Source organism: Anolis sagrei, chromosome 5 (assembly GCF_037176765.1).
Source record: "Anolis sagrei isolate rAnoSag1 chromosome 5, rAnoSag1.mat, whole genome shotgun sequence".
NCBI lineage: Eukaryota > Metazoa > Chordata > Lepidosauria > Squamata > Dactyloidae > Anolis > Anolis sagrei.
The window spans coordinates 184,281,228-184,300,557 of record NC_090025.1 but is presented as its reverse complement, the minus strand read 5'-3'; the positions used below and the strand labels follow the sequence as shown (position 1 = coordinate 184,300,557).

The 19,330-nt window shown below is 41.4% G+C and overlaps 1 protein-coding gene across 1 annotated transcript in view; it reads left to right on the top strand.

Annotated features, from left to right (window-relative positions):
- The first annotated feature begins 398 nt into the window (after nt 1-398).
- The window catches only part of LOC132775734 (solute carrier organic anion transporter family member 1C1-like), a 43,256-nt gene continuing 24,324 nt past the window's right edge, over nt 399-19,330 (top strand). Inside the window, exons 1-2 of the mRNA XM_067469302.1 lie at nt 399-852; nt 16,976-17,125. Coding sequence (XP_067325403.1) covers nt 17,015-17,125 — 111 coding nt within the window. The 5' untranslated portion in view covers nt 399-852; nt 16,976-17,014. The remainder of the gene's footprint in view (nt 853-16,975; nt 17,126-19,330) is intronic.

Sequence of the window (19,330 nt, the reverse complement as noted above, 5' to 3'; positions counted from 1 at the left end):
TTATTATTATTATTATTATTATTATTATTATTATGCTGGACTGAAAGCAGTACTGTGCTTGATAGTTCATTTTGCCAAAGTTGTTATTTGTTGTCTGTTTGCCTTCTTGTTCAGTTTCATTGCTCATCCTCACATCGTCTCTCACTTGAACAGATACTGTGGGCCTGGTATTTCAGTCCTGCCTTACACGGTCACATGAAAGCCTTTTGTAAATCATGCCGTGGTTTCACTGCATGAGCAATTGTGTGTTTATGTTTTTCTCTTTCATCCACATGCCTATTTTACCTCCTCCCAAAGTAGGATGGTTTGCATTGATGACATACTTTCAAAAGATTAGGTCTGAGTCTTTTGCAATGCATGCCAATTGTGTCCATTTGTTTTAGTGCCTCTGGCGTCTATCAGCTGTGTTAAGTAAACTCAGTCACTTCCAGTTTCATAATGTCATTACCTAGCTTTGTAGAAGGAAAAAGTTCACTATTAAATCAGGAGTACCTTACCTGATGACCAACATTTCAAGACTGAAGACTTCTCAGATGTTGTTTTATTCTCCTCCTTGTGAAAATAGCGGTAATGATAATGATGATATTGAAATGAAACTCATCCGTTCATGGCCACAGATCCTGCCTGGCACCAACTGTGGGCAAAGAGCCAGTTTTTCAACTATATGCATATATTTATAGGTTCATTGCTCCAGCAATCGCAAGGTATTCATTTGGAAGGGAGCAAAACCAAGGCGAGCAAAAAGTTTTGTAATGAAGTGGGACGGTCTTTCAAAGGAGATTGATCACTGCCTTGGCTCCGTGCCCCAACAGTAACAAGGAAAGTTGCCGGACAGAGAAACCATCAGCCTGAGTAAGTTCTCCCTCTTTCCCTTTCTGCTGATCTCAGTCTCTTTAGGAATTCAGTAGTGGGGAAAATGATTTAACTCTTGCAAAAAAATTAAGAACAACAAAAATGCTTTTGATGTGGAACCTTTGCTTTCAAAACTGCAATTGTGCTGAGTTAATGTGGATGTTAAGTCAAGTAAGGGGTCATATTGATTTTTATTGGATCCTGATCAGTTTTAATATGTTAATATAAAGTCTCTTAACAATTTATAGGCATGTTTGTGATCAGCTAAACACCTTGGTATGCTCAGGGTCCCTCTTTGTATGTTGTTTTAAGATGATAATGCTACAAAGAGTTATAATGTTAGATCCATGCTTAGCCCTTATCGAAAATGATAAGAAATTTGAACTGAATAGCTATTGTTTTATTTTCTGGCCCCATGGGAATTCAAATGTATTTCAGGGTATGAAAATGTCCCAGGATAATGTGTGGGTGCAAAATCAAGGGTATTCAACAATACCCAAATACAACACTAAGAAAGCACACGTGAGGTAGGCTATAAGACCCATCTCTATGTATCCACAGAGGAATTTCCAGAAGCTGCATTTCAGCTGTGCTTGTACTTGACAAATGTTCTGCGGAAACATTCAGCAAAATGTTGCTTTTGGAGCAAGACTTGGCAGGTTAATTGGGGGTGGCGGCGGGGAAAATGACAGCTTAGTGTTACACGGAAAGAGGCACTCCAGTGCTTTCCCTTTAGTACTTTTGTTTTATTGTACTTTCGGACTGCAAAATATACAAGGCAAAAATAGCAATGGCCAGATGTAACTGCAGCCTGGGTGTTAACTAGAGCTCCTTACAGCTCCCTTGCTGTGATGCCTCCCCTCACTGCTTGTCTTTTGTATCTCTCCATAAGAATGTACATAGATCCTGGGGAGCAGCCTTTCTGTCAGTTCCACCATCCTTTTAGTGGTACAAGATAGGACCTTCTTGGTGTCTGCTGCTATACTCTGGAACTCTCTCCATAGGAAACCTAGAGTGACCTCATCCTATACAATTTTCTATTGCTAGGCAAAGTCTTTTTAAAAAGTCAGATAGGTAAGTTAAACAGATCTAACTTATCTTTCCCACCCACACCATGATGAAGCAACAGTATCTTGGAACTGTTTTATCATCCATGCTTACCCCATCTAGAATACAGCAAAATACCAGTACATACCGACTGTTCATGAGACAGCCATGGATTTATTCACTAGTGAATTTTCTCTATCCCAGGGAATCCTGAATGCCACTGTTGCCTTGACTCCAAAGAAAACTAATTGCAGATTTTTGCCCAGAACACTTTGCCATCTTAATCAACAATAGGTCATTTATTCAGGTAACTAAGTTTCAGATTACTGATTTATTTTTGACAGAGGTTGGCATTGTTTCCCATCTTAGCATTCATAGCAGTTTTGCTGTATCATCATTCAGCCACAAAACAACACAGCACCTTTTTTGTTCCAGTATCATATATCACATATCGACTATGACAAAAACAACAATGGCAAAATGTCATGGAATTGCTGGATCATTTTGACCAAAATACTGTATAGAACTGGCAAAAATGCAAACTTCTGTTAGGCTAGTTTTATGGAGTTCCATCTAATGTAGAAGTGTCAGACTTGTGGCCCTACATATGTTTGAACTCCAACTCCCAGAAGTCCTTGTGAGCTTATCCAATGGCCAGGAATTCTGGGAGCTGAAGTCCAAAGCACCTGGAAGACTACAAGTTTGACATCAGTGATCTAATGGAAAACAGAGTCAGCCAGGCTAGCGTTGGAGACTATCCTATATCCTTTGTCCCAGCATTGAATGTTTGCTGTATATATGTTGTGCTCTGTCCTCAGTCCCCTTCGGGGTGAAGAGGGTGGAATATAAATATTTATAGATATATCTATATAAATAAAAATGCACTCATACCTCTGCATATCTTACCACCCTGTCTTCACAAACTTCTGCTGCTCTGTAATTTTTTTATCTTTTAAAGCAATTTTGCAATTCCAGCAATGCTTTATTCTTTTTTGAAAAGTCATATTACTGTAAAAATAAACAGTTTGGGAATATTGAGGGGGAGAGCAGGAGAAGAGGAGAGGAAGAGAAATACTCCTTCTGATATCAGTGCTGGTATGGTATAACATAAGGTAGGCGATGGGAACATTGCACAATTTACAGCTATTTGTTGGTTTTTCCTGTCAATAACAGTATCATTTAATTACATGGAGAAGGCAGGCCGGAAGGAGGAAGCACGTGACATTGTATAAGGGCTGTCGCCAAATATGACGGTCCTTCTTCAATGCAGGCTTTCCTCCTTGGTGTGAATCAGCTATAGTTTACCTGTCAGCTCCCATTCCACAATGTAGAGGAACTTCCATCAGAAGACTAGGACGCAAAACAATGGCTTCAAACTACAAGAAAGGAGATTCCATCTGAACATGAGGAAGAACTTCCTGACTGTGAGAGCCATTCAGCAGTGGGACTCTCTGCCCCAGAGTGTGGTGGAGGCTCCTTCTTTGGAGGCCTTTAAACAGAGGCTGAATGGCCATCTGTCAAGGGTGCTTTGAATGCTATTTTCCTGCTTCTTGGCAGGGTTGGACTGGATGGCCCACGAGGTCTCTTCCAATTTTATGATTCTATGATTCTAGGTCTCTGTGGGTAAACTATAGCTGAACTGGCATATGCTGCTGTGGCAGCAACATGGGAGGTTTCCCGTGCTAAATGAGCAGCAGTCAATATTCAGTTGAGTCAGGCGATGCAGTGTGTGGGGTGACAGGCACCGCCAGATTCTCCTTGATTTGTGGCAATTCCTGTGGCCTTTATGATAAGGTCCTTAGATAAACCTGTGACACCTTAGGATCACCATAAGTTGAAAAAGACTATCTATCCATTCATCTATCTATATCTCTGTATAATGTATCGTATGTGGCATAATCAAGAGACATTATTTTCTTGAGTTGATAATGTCATGAAATGCCCCTCTTGCAGATCTTGTTCTATGAGAATTCTCCTTCCACAAAAGGCAAAAGGGAACTTCTGGATATATGGCTTATATCAGTGTTCCTCAACCCGGGCGTTGGGATCTCTGAGGGGGTCACGAGGGGGTGTCAGACGGATCGCCGAAAACTCAGAAAACACAGTATTTTCTGTTGGTCATGGGGGTTCTGTGTGGGATGTTTGGCCCAATTCTATTCTTGGTAGGGTTCAGAATGCTCTTTGATTGTAGATGAGATATAAATCCCAGCAACTACAACTCCCAAATGTCAAGGTCTATTTTCCCCGAACTCCACCAGTGTTCACATTTGGGCATATTGAGTATTTGTGCCAAGTTTGGTCCAGATCCATCATTGTTTGAGTCCACACTGGATGTAGGTGAACTACAACTCTGAAACTCAAGGTCAATGTCCACCAAATCCTTCCAGCATTTTCTGTTGGTCATGGGAGTTCTGTGTGCCAAGTTTCCATCATTGGTGGAGTTCAGAATGCTCTTTGATTGTAGGTTAACGATAAATCCCAGCAACTACAACTCCCAAATGACAAAAGCACTCCCCCTCTAACACCACCAGTATTCAAATGTAGTGTTGTCGGGTATATGTGCCAAATTTGGTCCAGTGAATGAAAATACATCCTGCATATCAGATATTTACATTATGATTCATAACAGTAGAAAAGTTACAGTTGCAAAGTAGGAATGAAAATAATGTTATGGTTGGGGGGTCATCACAACATGAAGAACTATATCATGGGGTCACAGCATTAGGAAGGTTGAAAACCACTGGCTTAGGTTCAAACTATCAGAAAGATGGTTTTCTACTCCTTTTTAAGAAGCTTGGGAGAAGACATTCTTTTGATCCCACTATGATCCCTGGCACTTTTAATGGGAGTTACAAAAGAAAGCCTTCCTAGTGGCTGCTCCCAGAGTGTGGCATTCCCTCCTACAGGACTTGGCTATTTCTGCTCTTTCCTGTGGAAAAAAAGTGAGATATAAATAAACATAATAATATTTCTCACAGCAGACAGATAAAGATCTTGCTGTTTATCTGGGCCTATGTGTTTTAATATCTGTTGCAGAAGGTCTTTGAATTGGAGTGCATTGTATGTGTTTTAGCTACTTTATGGAAGTGTTTACATTAATGTTTTTAATGTGATTGTATGTTCAATTGTTTTTAACTTGTAAACTAGCCATTGTCTTAACCGTAACTTCACATTTTAAGCTGTCTCAGGAGCTGCACTGAGAGAAAGGCAGGGTATAAATAAAAATAATCAAACCAATTCTGGGGATCCAAAATGAGCTAGCATTTGTGGCTCTACTTCACACAGAAGATTCCAGGGAATCAGGGAGTGGAAGTCCTGGAAGTACATTACCCAATTTGTTTTGCACCCTCTGAGTTTGCCTTCTGCTCTTAGATGCCTTTTTAATAGATGTCTTAGGCTCTTTCCAAACTGTCGTATAAAATCCAGGTTATCTGCTTTGAACTGGATTATGTTGCAGTGTAAACTCATATAATCCAGTTCAAAGCAGATAATGTAGATTACCTGCTTTGATTATCTAGATTACATGCCAGTGTAGAAGGGGCCTTAATGAGTTTTAAGTTCCAGACTGCTTGGTTTCCAGATGTGAAACTGAACAGGTGGAATAATAATAATAATAATAATAATAATAATAATAATAATAATACTTTATTTATATTCCGCTCTATCGCCCCGGAGGGACTCAGGGCAGATTTCAAACATGAAAGGCAAATATTCAATGCCCGAATACAACAATACATCCATACCAACAAAATTTAAACAACTTGACATATAAACACAAAATTATGACTTTACAAATCAAATTAAATTTAAAAACACAGCCTGTTACAACAGACATAAGACAAAACAACAAACATTGAACAGAAACAACAATTTCCCAGTTTCTTGGGGCAAATGGATTCATCATTACTCAAGATATTTATTGAGCTGGTGGAGCAAGCAGGGCACGGATACTGATGGTAACTATTAATCAGAGGTATAATGGTAGTATTACCAACTCCTCCCCCTCCTCCTCCTTGTAAGCCAGTGAGCAGAGGTACATCTTCATCTGTTTCTTGAAAGCGAGGAAAGAGGGGGCCATCTTTAACTCTTTAGGAAGGGTGTGCTGTCACGGACTGGGCCAATAGCAGTTGGCTTTTGAACAGGATGTGCTCTTTGTGCCCAACGGGAAGCTGGGGTGCCTCGACTGAGAGGCCCTAAGGATTTTTCTAGACAGAGTCTTTAGAAGCTTGAAAGGTTTAATAATGTCCTTTATTATTGCTTAAGTCTTCAACAAACAATCAAATACTTCTTAGATCTTCAACAAATTAAACAAATGCTTCAAGGCTCTGAATAAACTGGTGGGCACCTTGCTTGGAGAACTATTTCTTTCTTTAACAAGGAAAACCCTTTTTGACCCCTCCCGGGCAATCTGTTTTCTAGGCTCTGCTGGTGTGGGCCCTACTCCTGGCTCCAATTGCTTCTGGCTACCCAAGTAGACCTACCAGCCAAGACCTTGTAGATTTTCCAGCTGGAGTCCTTTTGGATTTTCTCCACGAATGATGTGGACCTGTATCTTTAACCCCAACAAGGGTTGTGCTGTAAAACTGTTTTCCTTAGAAGCTTTAGAGCTGTTTCCCCCAGATGTTGTGAGAAACGAAGCTTCTCTACAGGTGGGGAAAGCTCACATCCTGTAACTGGGCTTCCAAAACTGGGCTTCCAAAACCCAGACTGCCTGAAGTCTTTCTTTTCCCTCCCAGAACCCTGGGGAAAGGGGCGGAACTAAAGAACATAATAATGATTGACGGGTCATTGGCCCTATAATTGCAGAGCAAGGGAAACCACCTTATTGCAAAATGCATGGAACCTTGGAATACATGCAAACACTCAATAGAAAGAAAATGTAGTAGGAGCTCCTGGTACAGCCGTACCAGCACAAAGGGAGTTCCAGAGGTGGGGGGCAGCCACGGAGAAGGTCCTTTCTCTCACGCCCATCCGTTCATGCATACAGAATAACTTGGCCCAGCTCTGAGACTTAAGGAAGATGAAGGGGCCCTTGGAACTGGTGAAAAGTTACTAGAAAAAGCAAGGGGAAAGTCAAAGTCAGAAGCCAGGGGAGCAAAAGTGTCCATTCTTGTAGCCTGCTACCTCCCAGCAGTAGAGGCTTGACAACTACCATGCATTTCTTTTAAACCCCTGGGCTATTATTCTGGACTAAACCTATGTGATTCAGAATGGTGGTGGTATAGACCTGAGAATGACACAATCTGGACCCTGGATTGGCCAAGAGAAAAACAAAAAATGGAAGGTGGAAAGATATTTTGAAAAGGTGTAAGGGGAAGCAACTTTTTCTGAGTTGCCAAAGAAGTTCCAATGAAAATTGGGAGCATTCTAAGCATTCTAAGCCATGTGATCTAAAAATATAATGTGTTCAAACAATGGAGGGAGTCAATTTAAAACTTAATTGGTTTTCCAAGAAGGAGAAGAAAAGAGTTAACACCCTCCTGTAGAAAAACAGAGAACTCAAATCTGTTCTGTTTACCACTATAACTGGAAATGGCAATACACCTGAACATACCACATTCTGAATTTTCTGTTTGCCTTTCTTTAAAGGAGCTTATGAAGGATGAATGGTTTCAGCATTCCAATCCCAAGGCAGGAGTCAGTGCAGACCTGTTAATGGTCCCTCAGACTATTGGGGGCTGAGCTATAGTTTAGGAAAAAAGCATAAATGAATTCCTATACCCATAGCACATATCTTATGTGTAGTACAAAAACAACCCATGAAAGAACAATACAACATTTAACATGAAGAATAATTTTAACCAACATAGATTTTCCAGTATTTCAATGGGAAGTGTGGGCCTGCTTTTGATTGATGAGAGACTCGGGTTAATTGAACCTTGCAATTGATTGTCAGTTTCGATGTTCATTTTATACACTATTTAATGTTTTTTATGTTGTTGTATTGCTTATTGTTATTATTATTTTGTTGATATGCATTTTAATGTGTTATGTTTTGAACTGTTCTGTTGGGTTTAGCCCCATGTAAGCCACCCCAAGTCCCTTTGGGGAGATGGAGGTGGAGTATAAAATAAAAGTATTATTATTGCTATTATTATTTTTAGGATTGTTCTGTGTGCCTTCAAATTATTTCCAAGTCTAAAGTTTAGGGTGGATGCCGGGTAAATGACCTTGGAGGACCACATCCAGCCCACAGGCCTGAATTTGGGGACCCCTGCATTAGACAAACAGTCTTCCAACCTGGACTGGAGAGCAGGAGGGGGCAACTATGCAAGGGAAAGTAGCTAGTTTGTACTCATGATATCCAAATACTATAAAACTTCTACAAACACACAGTTCCACAGTAAAGATAAAGGTTTCCCTTTGACATTAACTAAGGCTGGGGGCCAGATATGGCCCTCCAAGGTCATCTACCCGGCCCTCGCTCAGGGTCAACCTAAGTCTGAAATGACTTGAAAGCATACAACAACAACAACAACAACAACAATCCTATCTCATCAGCCAAAAGCAGGCCCACACTTCCCATTGAAATACTAATAAGTTTATATTTGTTAAAACTGTCCTTCATTTTAATTATTGTATTGTTTTTAAGTGTTTATTGAACTACAAATAAGATATGTTCAGTGTGCATAGGAATTCATTCATTTTTTTTTCCAATTATAATCCTGCCCTCCAGCAGTTTGAGGGACTGTGACCTGGCCCTCTGTTTAAAAAGTTTGGGGACCCCTGATCTAGACACTAGACTCCTATTTAGGCAGACCAAATTCCCATAGGCTTTTTAAGCTACCGCATGACATTGTTAGCTCACGTTTACCTTCCTGTCTACGAGGACTCCCAAGATCTTTTTCACAAGTACTGCTGTGGAGTCAGGCATCGTCCCCCATTCTGTATCTTTGCATTTCATTTTTTTCTGTCTAAAAATATGAAATGCAAAGATACATAATGGGGGATGATTTTTATGAATGATTTTTAATTAGTTCTAATAGATTGTTGAATGATGAACTGGCAGATAAAACCCATTGATTGAATGGGTCTGTGCTAGTAGAAATTCAGGATTACATCTGCCATTGAGATCTTGTAACTCCCTTCCTTGAGGTCTGCTTTGATGACCCTTGATACCCTTCTGCCTGACCTTTGAATGGCTGGAGATTATGTTTTAGGAGTCTTGACCCACCTGTTTTCCAATTGCACATTTTGTCTTTGAGTTCAAATTGCTTTGACAATGGATTGCTCCTGCTGGAATTGCCGGCGATCTGTCTGGCTCAGACTTTGTACTGTTCGGACTTTGCCTGTGAAGCCAAGCAGCCTGAAATAGGATACTGCATCAACGGGTCTCATTCCTCTTTCAGAAATATTCTATCTGCAAGAGTGATCTTCCTCCAGAACACTGCACTATTTGTGCCCAGAACCCCCTTGACAGGGGATATCCTGCTTTTAGCAATGGGAATTCAATTGAGTGTCATGATCACATCTTGTTGCAGTGAAATATATGTTGATTGGTGTCAATATATGTTTATGTTGTGTCAATATATGTTTATGTTGATTGGTGTCAATATAAAACTCTGTTGGTGACATATTCCAGTATAATGGACTGTTATGTCAGAGTAAGCCATTGTTTCAAATGAAACAATGACTTACACTGGCAAAACATATGGTTCTGGCCCAGCGTACCTGTCCGAACGTATCTCCTTCTATGTCCCACCTCGGAGTTTAAGATCTTCTGGGGGGGGGGGTGCTCTCGGCCTCACCTCTGTTGCAAATACACTTGGCAGGGATGAGGGACAGGGCCTTCTCAGTGGTCCCCCCCCCCCCCCCCGCCTGTAGAATTCACTCCCTGGTGAAATTAGATTATCAACGTCCCTCCTTTCCTTTAGAAAGAAGTTAAAATGTGAATGTGGGACCAGGCCTTTGGGTAATCTTGCTGACCGTGACAGTGACAATGATGGCAATCACTATGGAAATGGACGATGGACATGCTTGATGGAGTCTCTCCCTACAGAATTCAGCTCAGATAAGGCCACCAGGCTGCTATTGAAACAGAAGCAGATTTTAATTAATTAATGTGATGTAATGTTTTAAACGTATTTAATTATTGGGTTTTACTATGTATTTTATTATGTGTACATTGGAGGCATTGAATTTTTGCCGGCTGGAAGCCTCCCTGAGTCCCCCCCCCCCCAGGGGGCTTGAAAAGGGTGGGGTACAAACACCTGAAATAAATAAATAAATAAATAAATAAATAAAACATAACAACAATGACAGAATGGGGATAGGTTCTCCTGTCAGCAGGGATGCAGCAAATAGATATTACTATCTCCTCCAGCAATCTCTTTTATAACACCAGAAGCAAGATCCCTGTTGCAATTCTCTCTTTCATTACAAACCATTAGAGGGATGGGGTGGGAATCTGCTGCATCCTGATCAATAGAACAGGCCACCCCCAGATTGCCGATTGATATGCCAGGACTGGAGGACTTTTACAATGCCTACGTGTTCCCGATATGTTGTTGAATATCTAGGGATTATGAGTCTGAATGATTGTGTGGATGGCACATTTGTAACTGTGATTGTAAATTCCCTCATACATTGTTAATATATTATTACTGGCATTGTTAATTCTACTATTTATATGCATCCTCCAGCTCTATCATCCCACTTTTTCAGCTGTTTTTAAAATGTCCCAGTTTCTCTCTGCTCTCCACCCTAATTTTTCATTCTCTTCTTACTTCAATTGCTGTAAATTGAGTTCAAAGTGCAAAAATAGTTTCCTCTAAGTTAACAAACCAGGTGGTAGAAGAAAGATGGGGGATATATCTTGAATTTCTCTGTAGGAGTAGTAGTAGTTGTTGTTGTATGAGCTCAACTTGTTTTCCAATTTATGGCAAACCTAAGGTGATCCTACCATGATTTTCTTGTTCAAGGGAGGGTTGGCATTCTCATTATCTGAGAGACTGTGACTTCCCCAACACAATTCAGTAGGTTTCTATGGACTTCTCCACATGGCCCAGAGGGGCTGTGCCACTGTGCTGGCAATCACCAGCAAAAGGAAAGGTTCCCAGGCTTTCTCATGGCGCCCCGTGCACTCTTCCGCCTTACTTGAAAACTCCTTGTATGCTTATTGTATATGATGTTAATTTCCTAGAAATCCTCAGATGACAACTGGCTCAGAGCCATTAAATGTGATGTCAGGATACACCTGAGATTTACAAGGGAAAGAAAACCTAATTTAGATCCTTTTGGTAACTGAGGTAGACAAGACTGAGACACACTCATCATAAAATCAGTTCAAGATCCACAACAGGAAAAGAGAGACCATAACAGTAGATGAAATGAGTAATTTGGATATAAGATGCCTTTTATTTTGTGTGAACTGATGGTTCTTAGGTCGGCGGGGTAGCAAATTAAGTCCAAACATTGAAAGATATTTAAATATTTCCCAAATTTAGGATTCAGCAATTTGGACAAGCCATTCAAAGTCCAGACTAAAAGCTACCAGCAGCCACTGTTTTTGAGAACTCAGCAGTATGCAATGTTTTATCTGCATTTTTTTCAGTACAGTCCTTAGTAAGTTTGTGCAGTAATAAGTCTGTTGCTATGAACTTCTAAAACATGTGACAGATATGAAGGTAGGCAGGAAAAAAGTGTTCTGATGTTGCACCATGAAGGTGGCCCTTTGATCCTAAATGAGAACCCTGTGGTCTAATGGCCAAAATGTTTTGTTGGAACTGGGAAGTTCAAATTTCTACTCATTTGTAAACTCGGCCAGGCGATGCTTGGGCTCCTCGTGATTTTTGCCTGACCTACCGCAGAAGATAAAAATATGGAGGAAGAGCACCTTAAATACACTGAAGAAAATGTGTGGGGAGGGAGAAATGATTTGAGTTGCCCGTGGGCTGAGAAAGGCGGTATACAAATATAGTAAATAAATAAATAATAAATCCGACATCACCTGCTAAATAATGGATGTGTAATTAAGGACATTATCACACGAGGCAGGCAAACTGGCATTGCAGCTGAAACTTCTGTGACAGTCCCTATCTCACAAAGCCGTGTGCATCTTGCTAGCTGTTTCCCTCCCCCCTCCATGATTCCCCCAGCCCTGGTAAAATCTAATCTCAATGGATATCAAAGATGGACTGTAGTATGGATTATGGAGCAGTTGTGAATCCGTAAATTAGAAATTCATAACAGCCATTCTGGAGGCCAGCTGTAAATAAACAAAATGACCTAGTTTTGGTTTTAGATGAAATTCAGCATTGTCCAGAATTTTGGCTGCATTTCAGTACAGGAGCCTAGCCTGGGGTAAGGGGGAGGGGGTAAGAATTAATAGGGCAGAATTAATACATTGGCTTGTAGTTCAACTCAGTGATCAAGTAAAATATAACATTCTATGAAGCCAAATCTGCAAATATGGTAATGGCAGCATCCTAAAAATGAAGTCTAGCATTTTCCCTAGAGGGCAAGAGTGTGCAGTCATGATCTGAGATTATCTAATAGTGCAATAAAGTTTTTTCTAAATCATAGCACTTATACAGTAAATATAAATGCAATGTACCTTCCTTGAGTCCCATCTTAAGAAAAAGGCAAGGTATAAATAAAGTGATCAATGGAATTATTAAATGAAAAATGAAATGCACAACTTCCATTAAAGCATCGGAGCCCCGGTGGCGCAGTGGGTTAAAATCCCGTGCCGACAGGACTGAAGACCGACAGGTCGCAGGTTCGAATCCGGGGAGAGGCGGATGAGCTCGCTCTATCAGCTCCAGCTCCTCATGCGGGGACATGAGAGAAGCCTCCCACAATGATGTTTGATAAAACATCAAAAATCATCCAGGTGTCCCCTGGGCAACGTCCTTGCAGATGGCCAATTCTCTCACAACAGGAGCAGTTGCTCCTGACACGACAAAATAAATAAATAAAATTAAAGCATCAGGTGTTATGATATAAGAGTGGCAGTATGGAAAGCAAGTCACTATTACTATTTATTTATTTATCGTGTCATCAGCAACCATTGTATTACAATTCTAACAGAGCAAAACAAACACAGAGATTAAAAAGAAAAAGAAAAAGAAAAAAAGGAAGAAAAAAAACCCACACAGATTTTGCAAATTTGGTATTTGGTTAAATGTCCTTTGACCAGTATCTGGCCACTTGGAGTGCCTCTGGGGTTGCCGCAAGAAGGTCCTCCATCGTGCATGTGGCAGGGCACAGGGTGCATTGCAGCAGGTGGTCAGTGGTTTGTTCTTCTCCGCACTCGCATGCCGAGGGTTCCACCCTGTAGCCCCATTTCTTAAGATTGGCTCTGCATCTCGTGGTGCCAGAGCGCAATCTGTTCAGCGCCTTCCAAGTCGCCCAGTCTTCTGTGTGCCCAGGGGGGAGTCTCTCATCTGGTATCACCCATGAATTGAGGTGCTGGGTTTGGGCCTGCCACTTTTGGACTCTCGCTTGCTGGGGTGTTCCAGCGAGTGTCTCTGTAGATCTAAGAAAGCTATGTCTTGATTTAAGTCGTTGACGTGCTGGCTGATACCCAAACAGGGGATGAGCTGGAGATGTCTCTGCCTTGATCCTTTCACTATTGGCTGCTACTTCCCGGCGGATGTCAGGTGGTGCAATACCGGCTAAGCAGTGTAATTTCTCCAGTGGTGTGGGTCGCAGACACCCTGTGATAATGCGGCATGTCTCATTAAGAGCCACATCTACTGTTTTAGTGTGGTGAGATGTGTTCCACACTGGGCATGCATACTCAGCAGCAGAGTAGCATAGCGCAAGGGCAGATGTCTTCACTGTGTCTGGTTGTGATCCCCAGGTTGTGCCAGTCAGCTTTCGTACGATGTTGTTTCTAGCGCCCACGTTTTGTTTGATGTTCAGGCAGTGCTTCTTGTAGGTCAGAGTACGGTCCAAAGTGACTCCCAGGTATTTGGGTGCGCTGCAATGCTCCAGTGGGATTCCTTCCCAGGTAATCCTCAGAGCTCGGGATGCTTGTCTGTTCTTAAGGTGAAAGGCGCATGTCTGTGTTTTAGATGGATTAGGGATCAGTTGGTTTTCCCTGTAATAGGCAGTAAGAGCCCCTAGAGCTTCGGAGAGCTTCTGTTCTACCATCTCAAAGCTCCCTGCTTGAGCAGTAATGGCACGATCATCAGCATAGATGAAACTCTCTGTCCCTTCTGGCAGTGGCTGGTCATTTGTGTAGATGTTGAACATGGATGGAGCAAGCACGCTCCCCTGAGGCAGGCCGTTCTTCTGTTTCCGCCATCTGCTTCTCTGGCCCTGGAACTCAACAAAGAAGCTCTGTTTTGTAGCAGGTTTCCTATGAGGCGGGTGAGGTGGTAGTCCTTTGTGATATTATACATTTTTCTCAGGAGGAGGCGGTGGTTCACAGTATCATAGGCTGCTGACAGGTCTATGAAGACAGCTCCTGTGATCTGCTGCCTTTCAAAGCCATCTTCTATGTGCTGAGTCAGGTTCAGCACTTGCGATGTGCAGCTTTTGCCTTTTCTGAAGCCAGCTTGCTGTGGGATCAGACAGGGGTCTATATTTTCCATAATTCTATGCAAAATAAGTCTCTCCAAAACTTTGTAGAGGTGGCACAACAGGGAGATTGGTCTGTAGCTTTTTGGGTCATTACGGTCTTTGCCTGGCTTCAAGATGGCGATGACTCTTGCTTTCCTCCAGATTTTGGGGATCTGACAGGATGGAGTGCAGTTGTTCATCAGCTCCAGCAGCCAGCGCCTTGCTTTTGGACCAAAGTTCTTGATTTGTTCCATCCGTAGATCATCCAAGCCAGCTGCTTTGCCATTTTTACATTTGTTGAGAGCCATGTCCAATTCAGTAGATGTAAAAGGTTCATGGAGGTTGTTGTTCTCAATCTCTGGTTGTCTGGCTATTGGTTTCTTTCCTACTTTGGTGGCAAGGTTGGGTTTCCCATTCTTCAAGAGTTGGTGTGCTATCTGATCTGCCTTTATGTTGGCATGGGTATTAGTTTGTGAGGGATCATTGCTCAGCCGTCTCAGCAGCCTCCACGCCTTCTGGCTGCTCCTGCCCATGTCGACCTCTGTGATCAACTTGATCCACTGTTCTTTCTTGGCTTCAGAGATGGAGGACACAATGCTCTGCGCTGCCTGAAGGGTCTGCTCACTAAATGGGTCTTCGTTGTGGAGCCTGTAATAGTTTTCCAACAAGGCAGCTGTTTCAGGAGTAATGCCCTGGAGGTAGTTGGTTCTGCAGCCTCTCGGTATAGAGGCCCGTGAACAGGTTTTCACTATTTCAATAAAATGTTCGTATTCCTCAGGGATTGGCGCGACTGATGTGATCATGTCATCTAACATGTCTGAGAATTTAGTCCAATGTGCCTTTCTGAAGTTGTATCTTCGTTTAAATCGAACTTCCTGAGGCCTTATTGTTGGGAACAGTTGGCATATTATTGGTCGGTGCTGTGTGTTTGGGATTGGTGGTCCCACTGATTTAGTGCATTGCTGTACGATGCTGTCGCTCACAAATAAGAGGTCTGGGTTATAACCTCGGTGCCATCTCCCGCTGTTGTAGGATGGTGGGAGCTTGCTATCATGGATGAGTGATAGTTTGTGCAGTTCAGACCAGGACAGGACAGCCTCTCCATTTCTGTCCTCTTGGGCATAGCCCCATACATGGCTATGGCTGTTGAAGTCACCAATTACTACCGCCCTTTGGTGCCTGTCAAAGTTCTCGGGGGAGGAGAAGCAGTCACTATTACTACATACTAGGCATGGTTAGGTCCAGTCGGAATCTTTGTTATTTGAAATAAAATCGGAAAAAATTACCTTTTAAAAGCTATTTTCAACTTTTTTAGGAAACTGGAAGTCCCCTTGCCCTTCCGAAGCTAGTCTTGTCATTTATTTCCTACTCAGGAAGTGAGTCGGAAATGATTCAGCTTTTCCCCCACTTCTGGGAAGCCACTTTTAAAGCAGAGAAGGGTGAATTTCCTCCCATTTGCTTTTCCACCTTCTGGCTCAAGCCAGAGAAGCCAGTTTTAAACCAGAGAAGGTTGAATTTCCTCCCATTTGCTTTTCCAACTTCTGGCTCAAGCCAGAGAAGCCAGTTTTAAACCGGAGAAGGAAGGAATTTCCTCCGCTTGCTTTTCCACGCTCCTGGAGTAAAACAACTACTTTCAAAATAAAGACCACCCAATGAAACAGGAAATAACACTTTCAAACCATTAACGAAATGATTCGGAAGTCTTGGAAGTTTCGAAAAGTTTTGAACATTATTTTCTGTGAAAATCGGAATTGACTTTAGAATCAAACCACCAGTGCTCCCTACATCCAAAACGAGTTTTGAACCAGTTTTTTTGGATCAGACAAGCCTACTACATATATTAAAGTACATGCATAAATCCACCAATGGTGGTGAATAAGTGATCTCATTATTGTCAGACTGCAAATCCCATCATTCCTAGACAAGATTGTCAATGGTGAAGAATGATGACACTGGCAAGTTACAAGCTGTTTCCCTTCAGTAGACCAATCCTCGTGGTTCTAGGATAAAATCCGAAGAACATATCTTGAATAGGTGAATCACTTGATATCCCTAAACTTTGCTAAATTGTGAAAAGGGATTTTATAAACAAACAATACAATTCAATGTTTATACAGGTAAGAATAAACCTCAAAAGTCTTGATGGTTACGATTGCAGTCCTAGGCCTGCTTAATCAAGTTGCTCAATGTGACCGATTCAATAGACTTGTTGCATTGTAATATATATTGTTGGTTGTTGTTCTAATCAAATCTCTGCAGGACCAATGATTCCTACCTCTGTCAGCTGAGGAATGAGCCAATTTGGTCATCTTGTGGCTATGATTTCTTTTGTGGGTGGATGGGTGTAGGTTTGTTTACTGACATTACTGTATGTTGAAAATTAATCTGGTTGTGAGTTGGAGTAATTGAACCTGCCTTGCTAATGCTCTTCCAAAAGGGAACACCATGAGTTGCTTTTCCAAGTAAGCTTCCTAAACTGAAGCCACTAAATGGTGTGCCTGGGGACTGTACATGGGAGTGATGTCCACGAAGGAAGTGATGTAAGCTCCATTCCTATTTATCCCAGACAGAGCTATTGGTGTTCCTAAGAGAGAAGGTCAACACCATGGAGGGCAAAGCAACTCCTCAACAAGCAAAAGATGGCTTGTCTTTTTTGGATAAAAGCCTTGGGTCGCATCCTATGAAGAGAATCTCACTGACTCTTTCAAAGTTAAAGGTATGTCCCTGTTCATTCTCTTCAATAAATGGCAAGAGTGTCTGGAGTATTCATATGCAAAAATATATTCCATTCCCTCTCCCCTTCTTTTCATTTAAAGTAAGCTCCTTGTGACCTGTATTTATGTTCTTCTAAATGATTATGATGATGATGCTAGGAAATAAATAACTGTTCTTTCTATCTCATACAAGTAACAGTGCTTATGTAGAAGCTGGTGCATTTGGACTGTAAAATTAATGCAGTATTTACACCATTGCTATGGCTCAATGTCATGGAATCATGGAAGGGGAATTGTAGTTTGATGCACACTCTTTGGCAGAGAAGGTTCAATATTGTCTAAAACAGTGGTTCTCAACCTGTGGGTCTTCAGGTGTTTTGGCCTACAACTCCCAGAAATCCCAGCCAGCTTGGTTGAGAAACACTGATCTAAAGCAACAACTCACATGATTCCCATGGCAGCTAAAATGATGTTTATTTTTGTGGTATTATTTATTCTACAGTGTAGATGCAGGCTGAGTACAAGAGAGAAGTATTAGCAGGGCCAGCAGAACTTTAAAAGTCACAAGAGCACTCAAAAATCTTTAAAGAAAAAAATTCTCAGTGGAGGAATTCCCAGTGCCCCCTCCAACACCCAGTTTGGGTTGAATTTCTTCAGTGACCATTGTAGGGATGCAAAGCTTTGATTATTCTGTATGCAGGTAACAGATACACATTAATTTTCTCACAATAATTGGAGAAAATGAATTATTTATCCTTTATTGGGCTGTCTTAGAGAAATTATTATGTGTGAAAACATTTGTTTGCACAAAACTCTTCTTTCTTCTCAGTGGTTTTGCACAGAAAACAATTCTGTTGTATTTTGAGGAAAACTTTTTCACTGCATAGAAAAAAGGGGTGGCAGCGTCTGTTTTTCTGTGTAGTGAAGTTCTTCTGCATCACTCAGGTGAAGACAGGAAGAAAATTGCACAAGATTTCCATTAGTTATTCTTCATGGTGGGTTTCCCAAATTTTAGGAAACAAATTTTTCAACATGGGAGTTTTGGTTGTGTCAGGAGCGACTTGAGAAACTGCAAGTTGCTTCTGGTGTGAGAGAATTGGCTGTCTGCAAGGACTTTGCCCAGGGGATGCCCAGATGTTTTGATGTTTTTATCATCCTTGTGGGAGGCTTCTCTCATGTCCCCGCATGAGGAGCTGGAGTTGATAGAGGGAGCTCATGCGCCTCTCCCTGGATTCGGTCTTCAGTCCTGCAGGTACAGAGGTTTAACCCACTGCGCCACTGGGGGCTCCAACATGGGAGTGTACAATAACAAATATTCTTACAACATGAGATATTAACTGTTCAAGGTTGGTAGTGAAATCAAGGAGTTTAGGAGATGCCAGTATGAGACACTACATAGCCAAGTATTATCGATGGTGGTGGTGATTCTTCCTCTTCTTGCGCCTCTTGATGACTACTCCTCTGCCCCCTAATCATTTTCTCCTCAATATGGAAAGAATGAGAATGTAACTTATGGTTCTTTACAGACAGAAATACTGAGGATGAAATCTATGGAAAACATTATTATGGATGATCATCAGAATGTTCACATATTTGTGAAGTGTTGAATACTTCTCTCATTTCTAAAGTGTAGATGGAAACAGGATATATGTATGTTTCTGCACAGATATCAGAGCTTTCATTAAATCCTTTAAAACCCCAAATGACTTTTTTTTCAAGATACTTAAATGAATTGTCTTCTCTTGCACCATTATCTTCCTCCCTTAAAATCCATTGAGATATTATTTTTTCCAGTTTCTTCAAACAAAAGTTGCTGCAGGATGGTTAGGTGAGATGAGAAAAGAGAGAGAGAGCGAGCAATATCTTCAAATCCAAAATGTTTCTTCCCTCTCTTAAAATCATAGAATATTAATGGGCTATTTAGCTCAGTTCCCTATCAGTGCAGGAATCCAGTGCTAAAGCATTACAGAGAGCCATTCACTCTATGGCTATGGGTAGAAATAATACTATTCAATACCACTTTAATTGCCATGGCACAATGCTATGGAATCCAGGATAGTTTGATGAGAAACCAGCATTTTTTGACAGAGAAGGCTAAAGTCCTTGCAAAACTATGAATCCTGTGATTCTATAGCACTGAGCCATAGATGTTAAAGCAATGTCAAAGTGTAGATTTACTCCATGGGCCATGTAAAGGCCTCATCTAC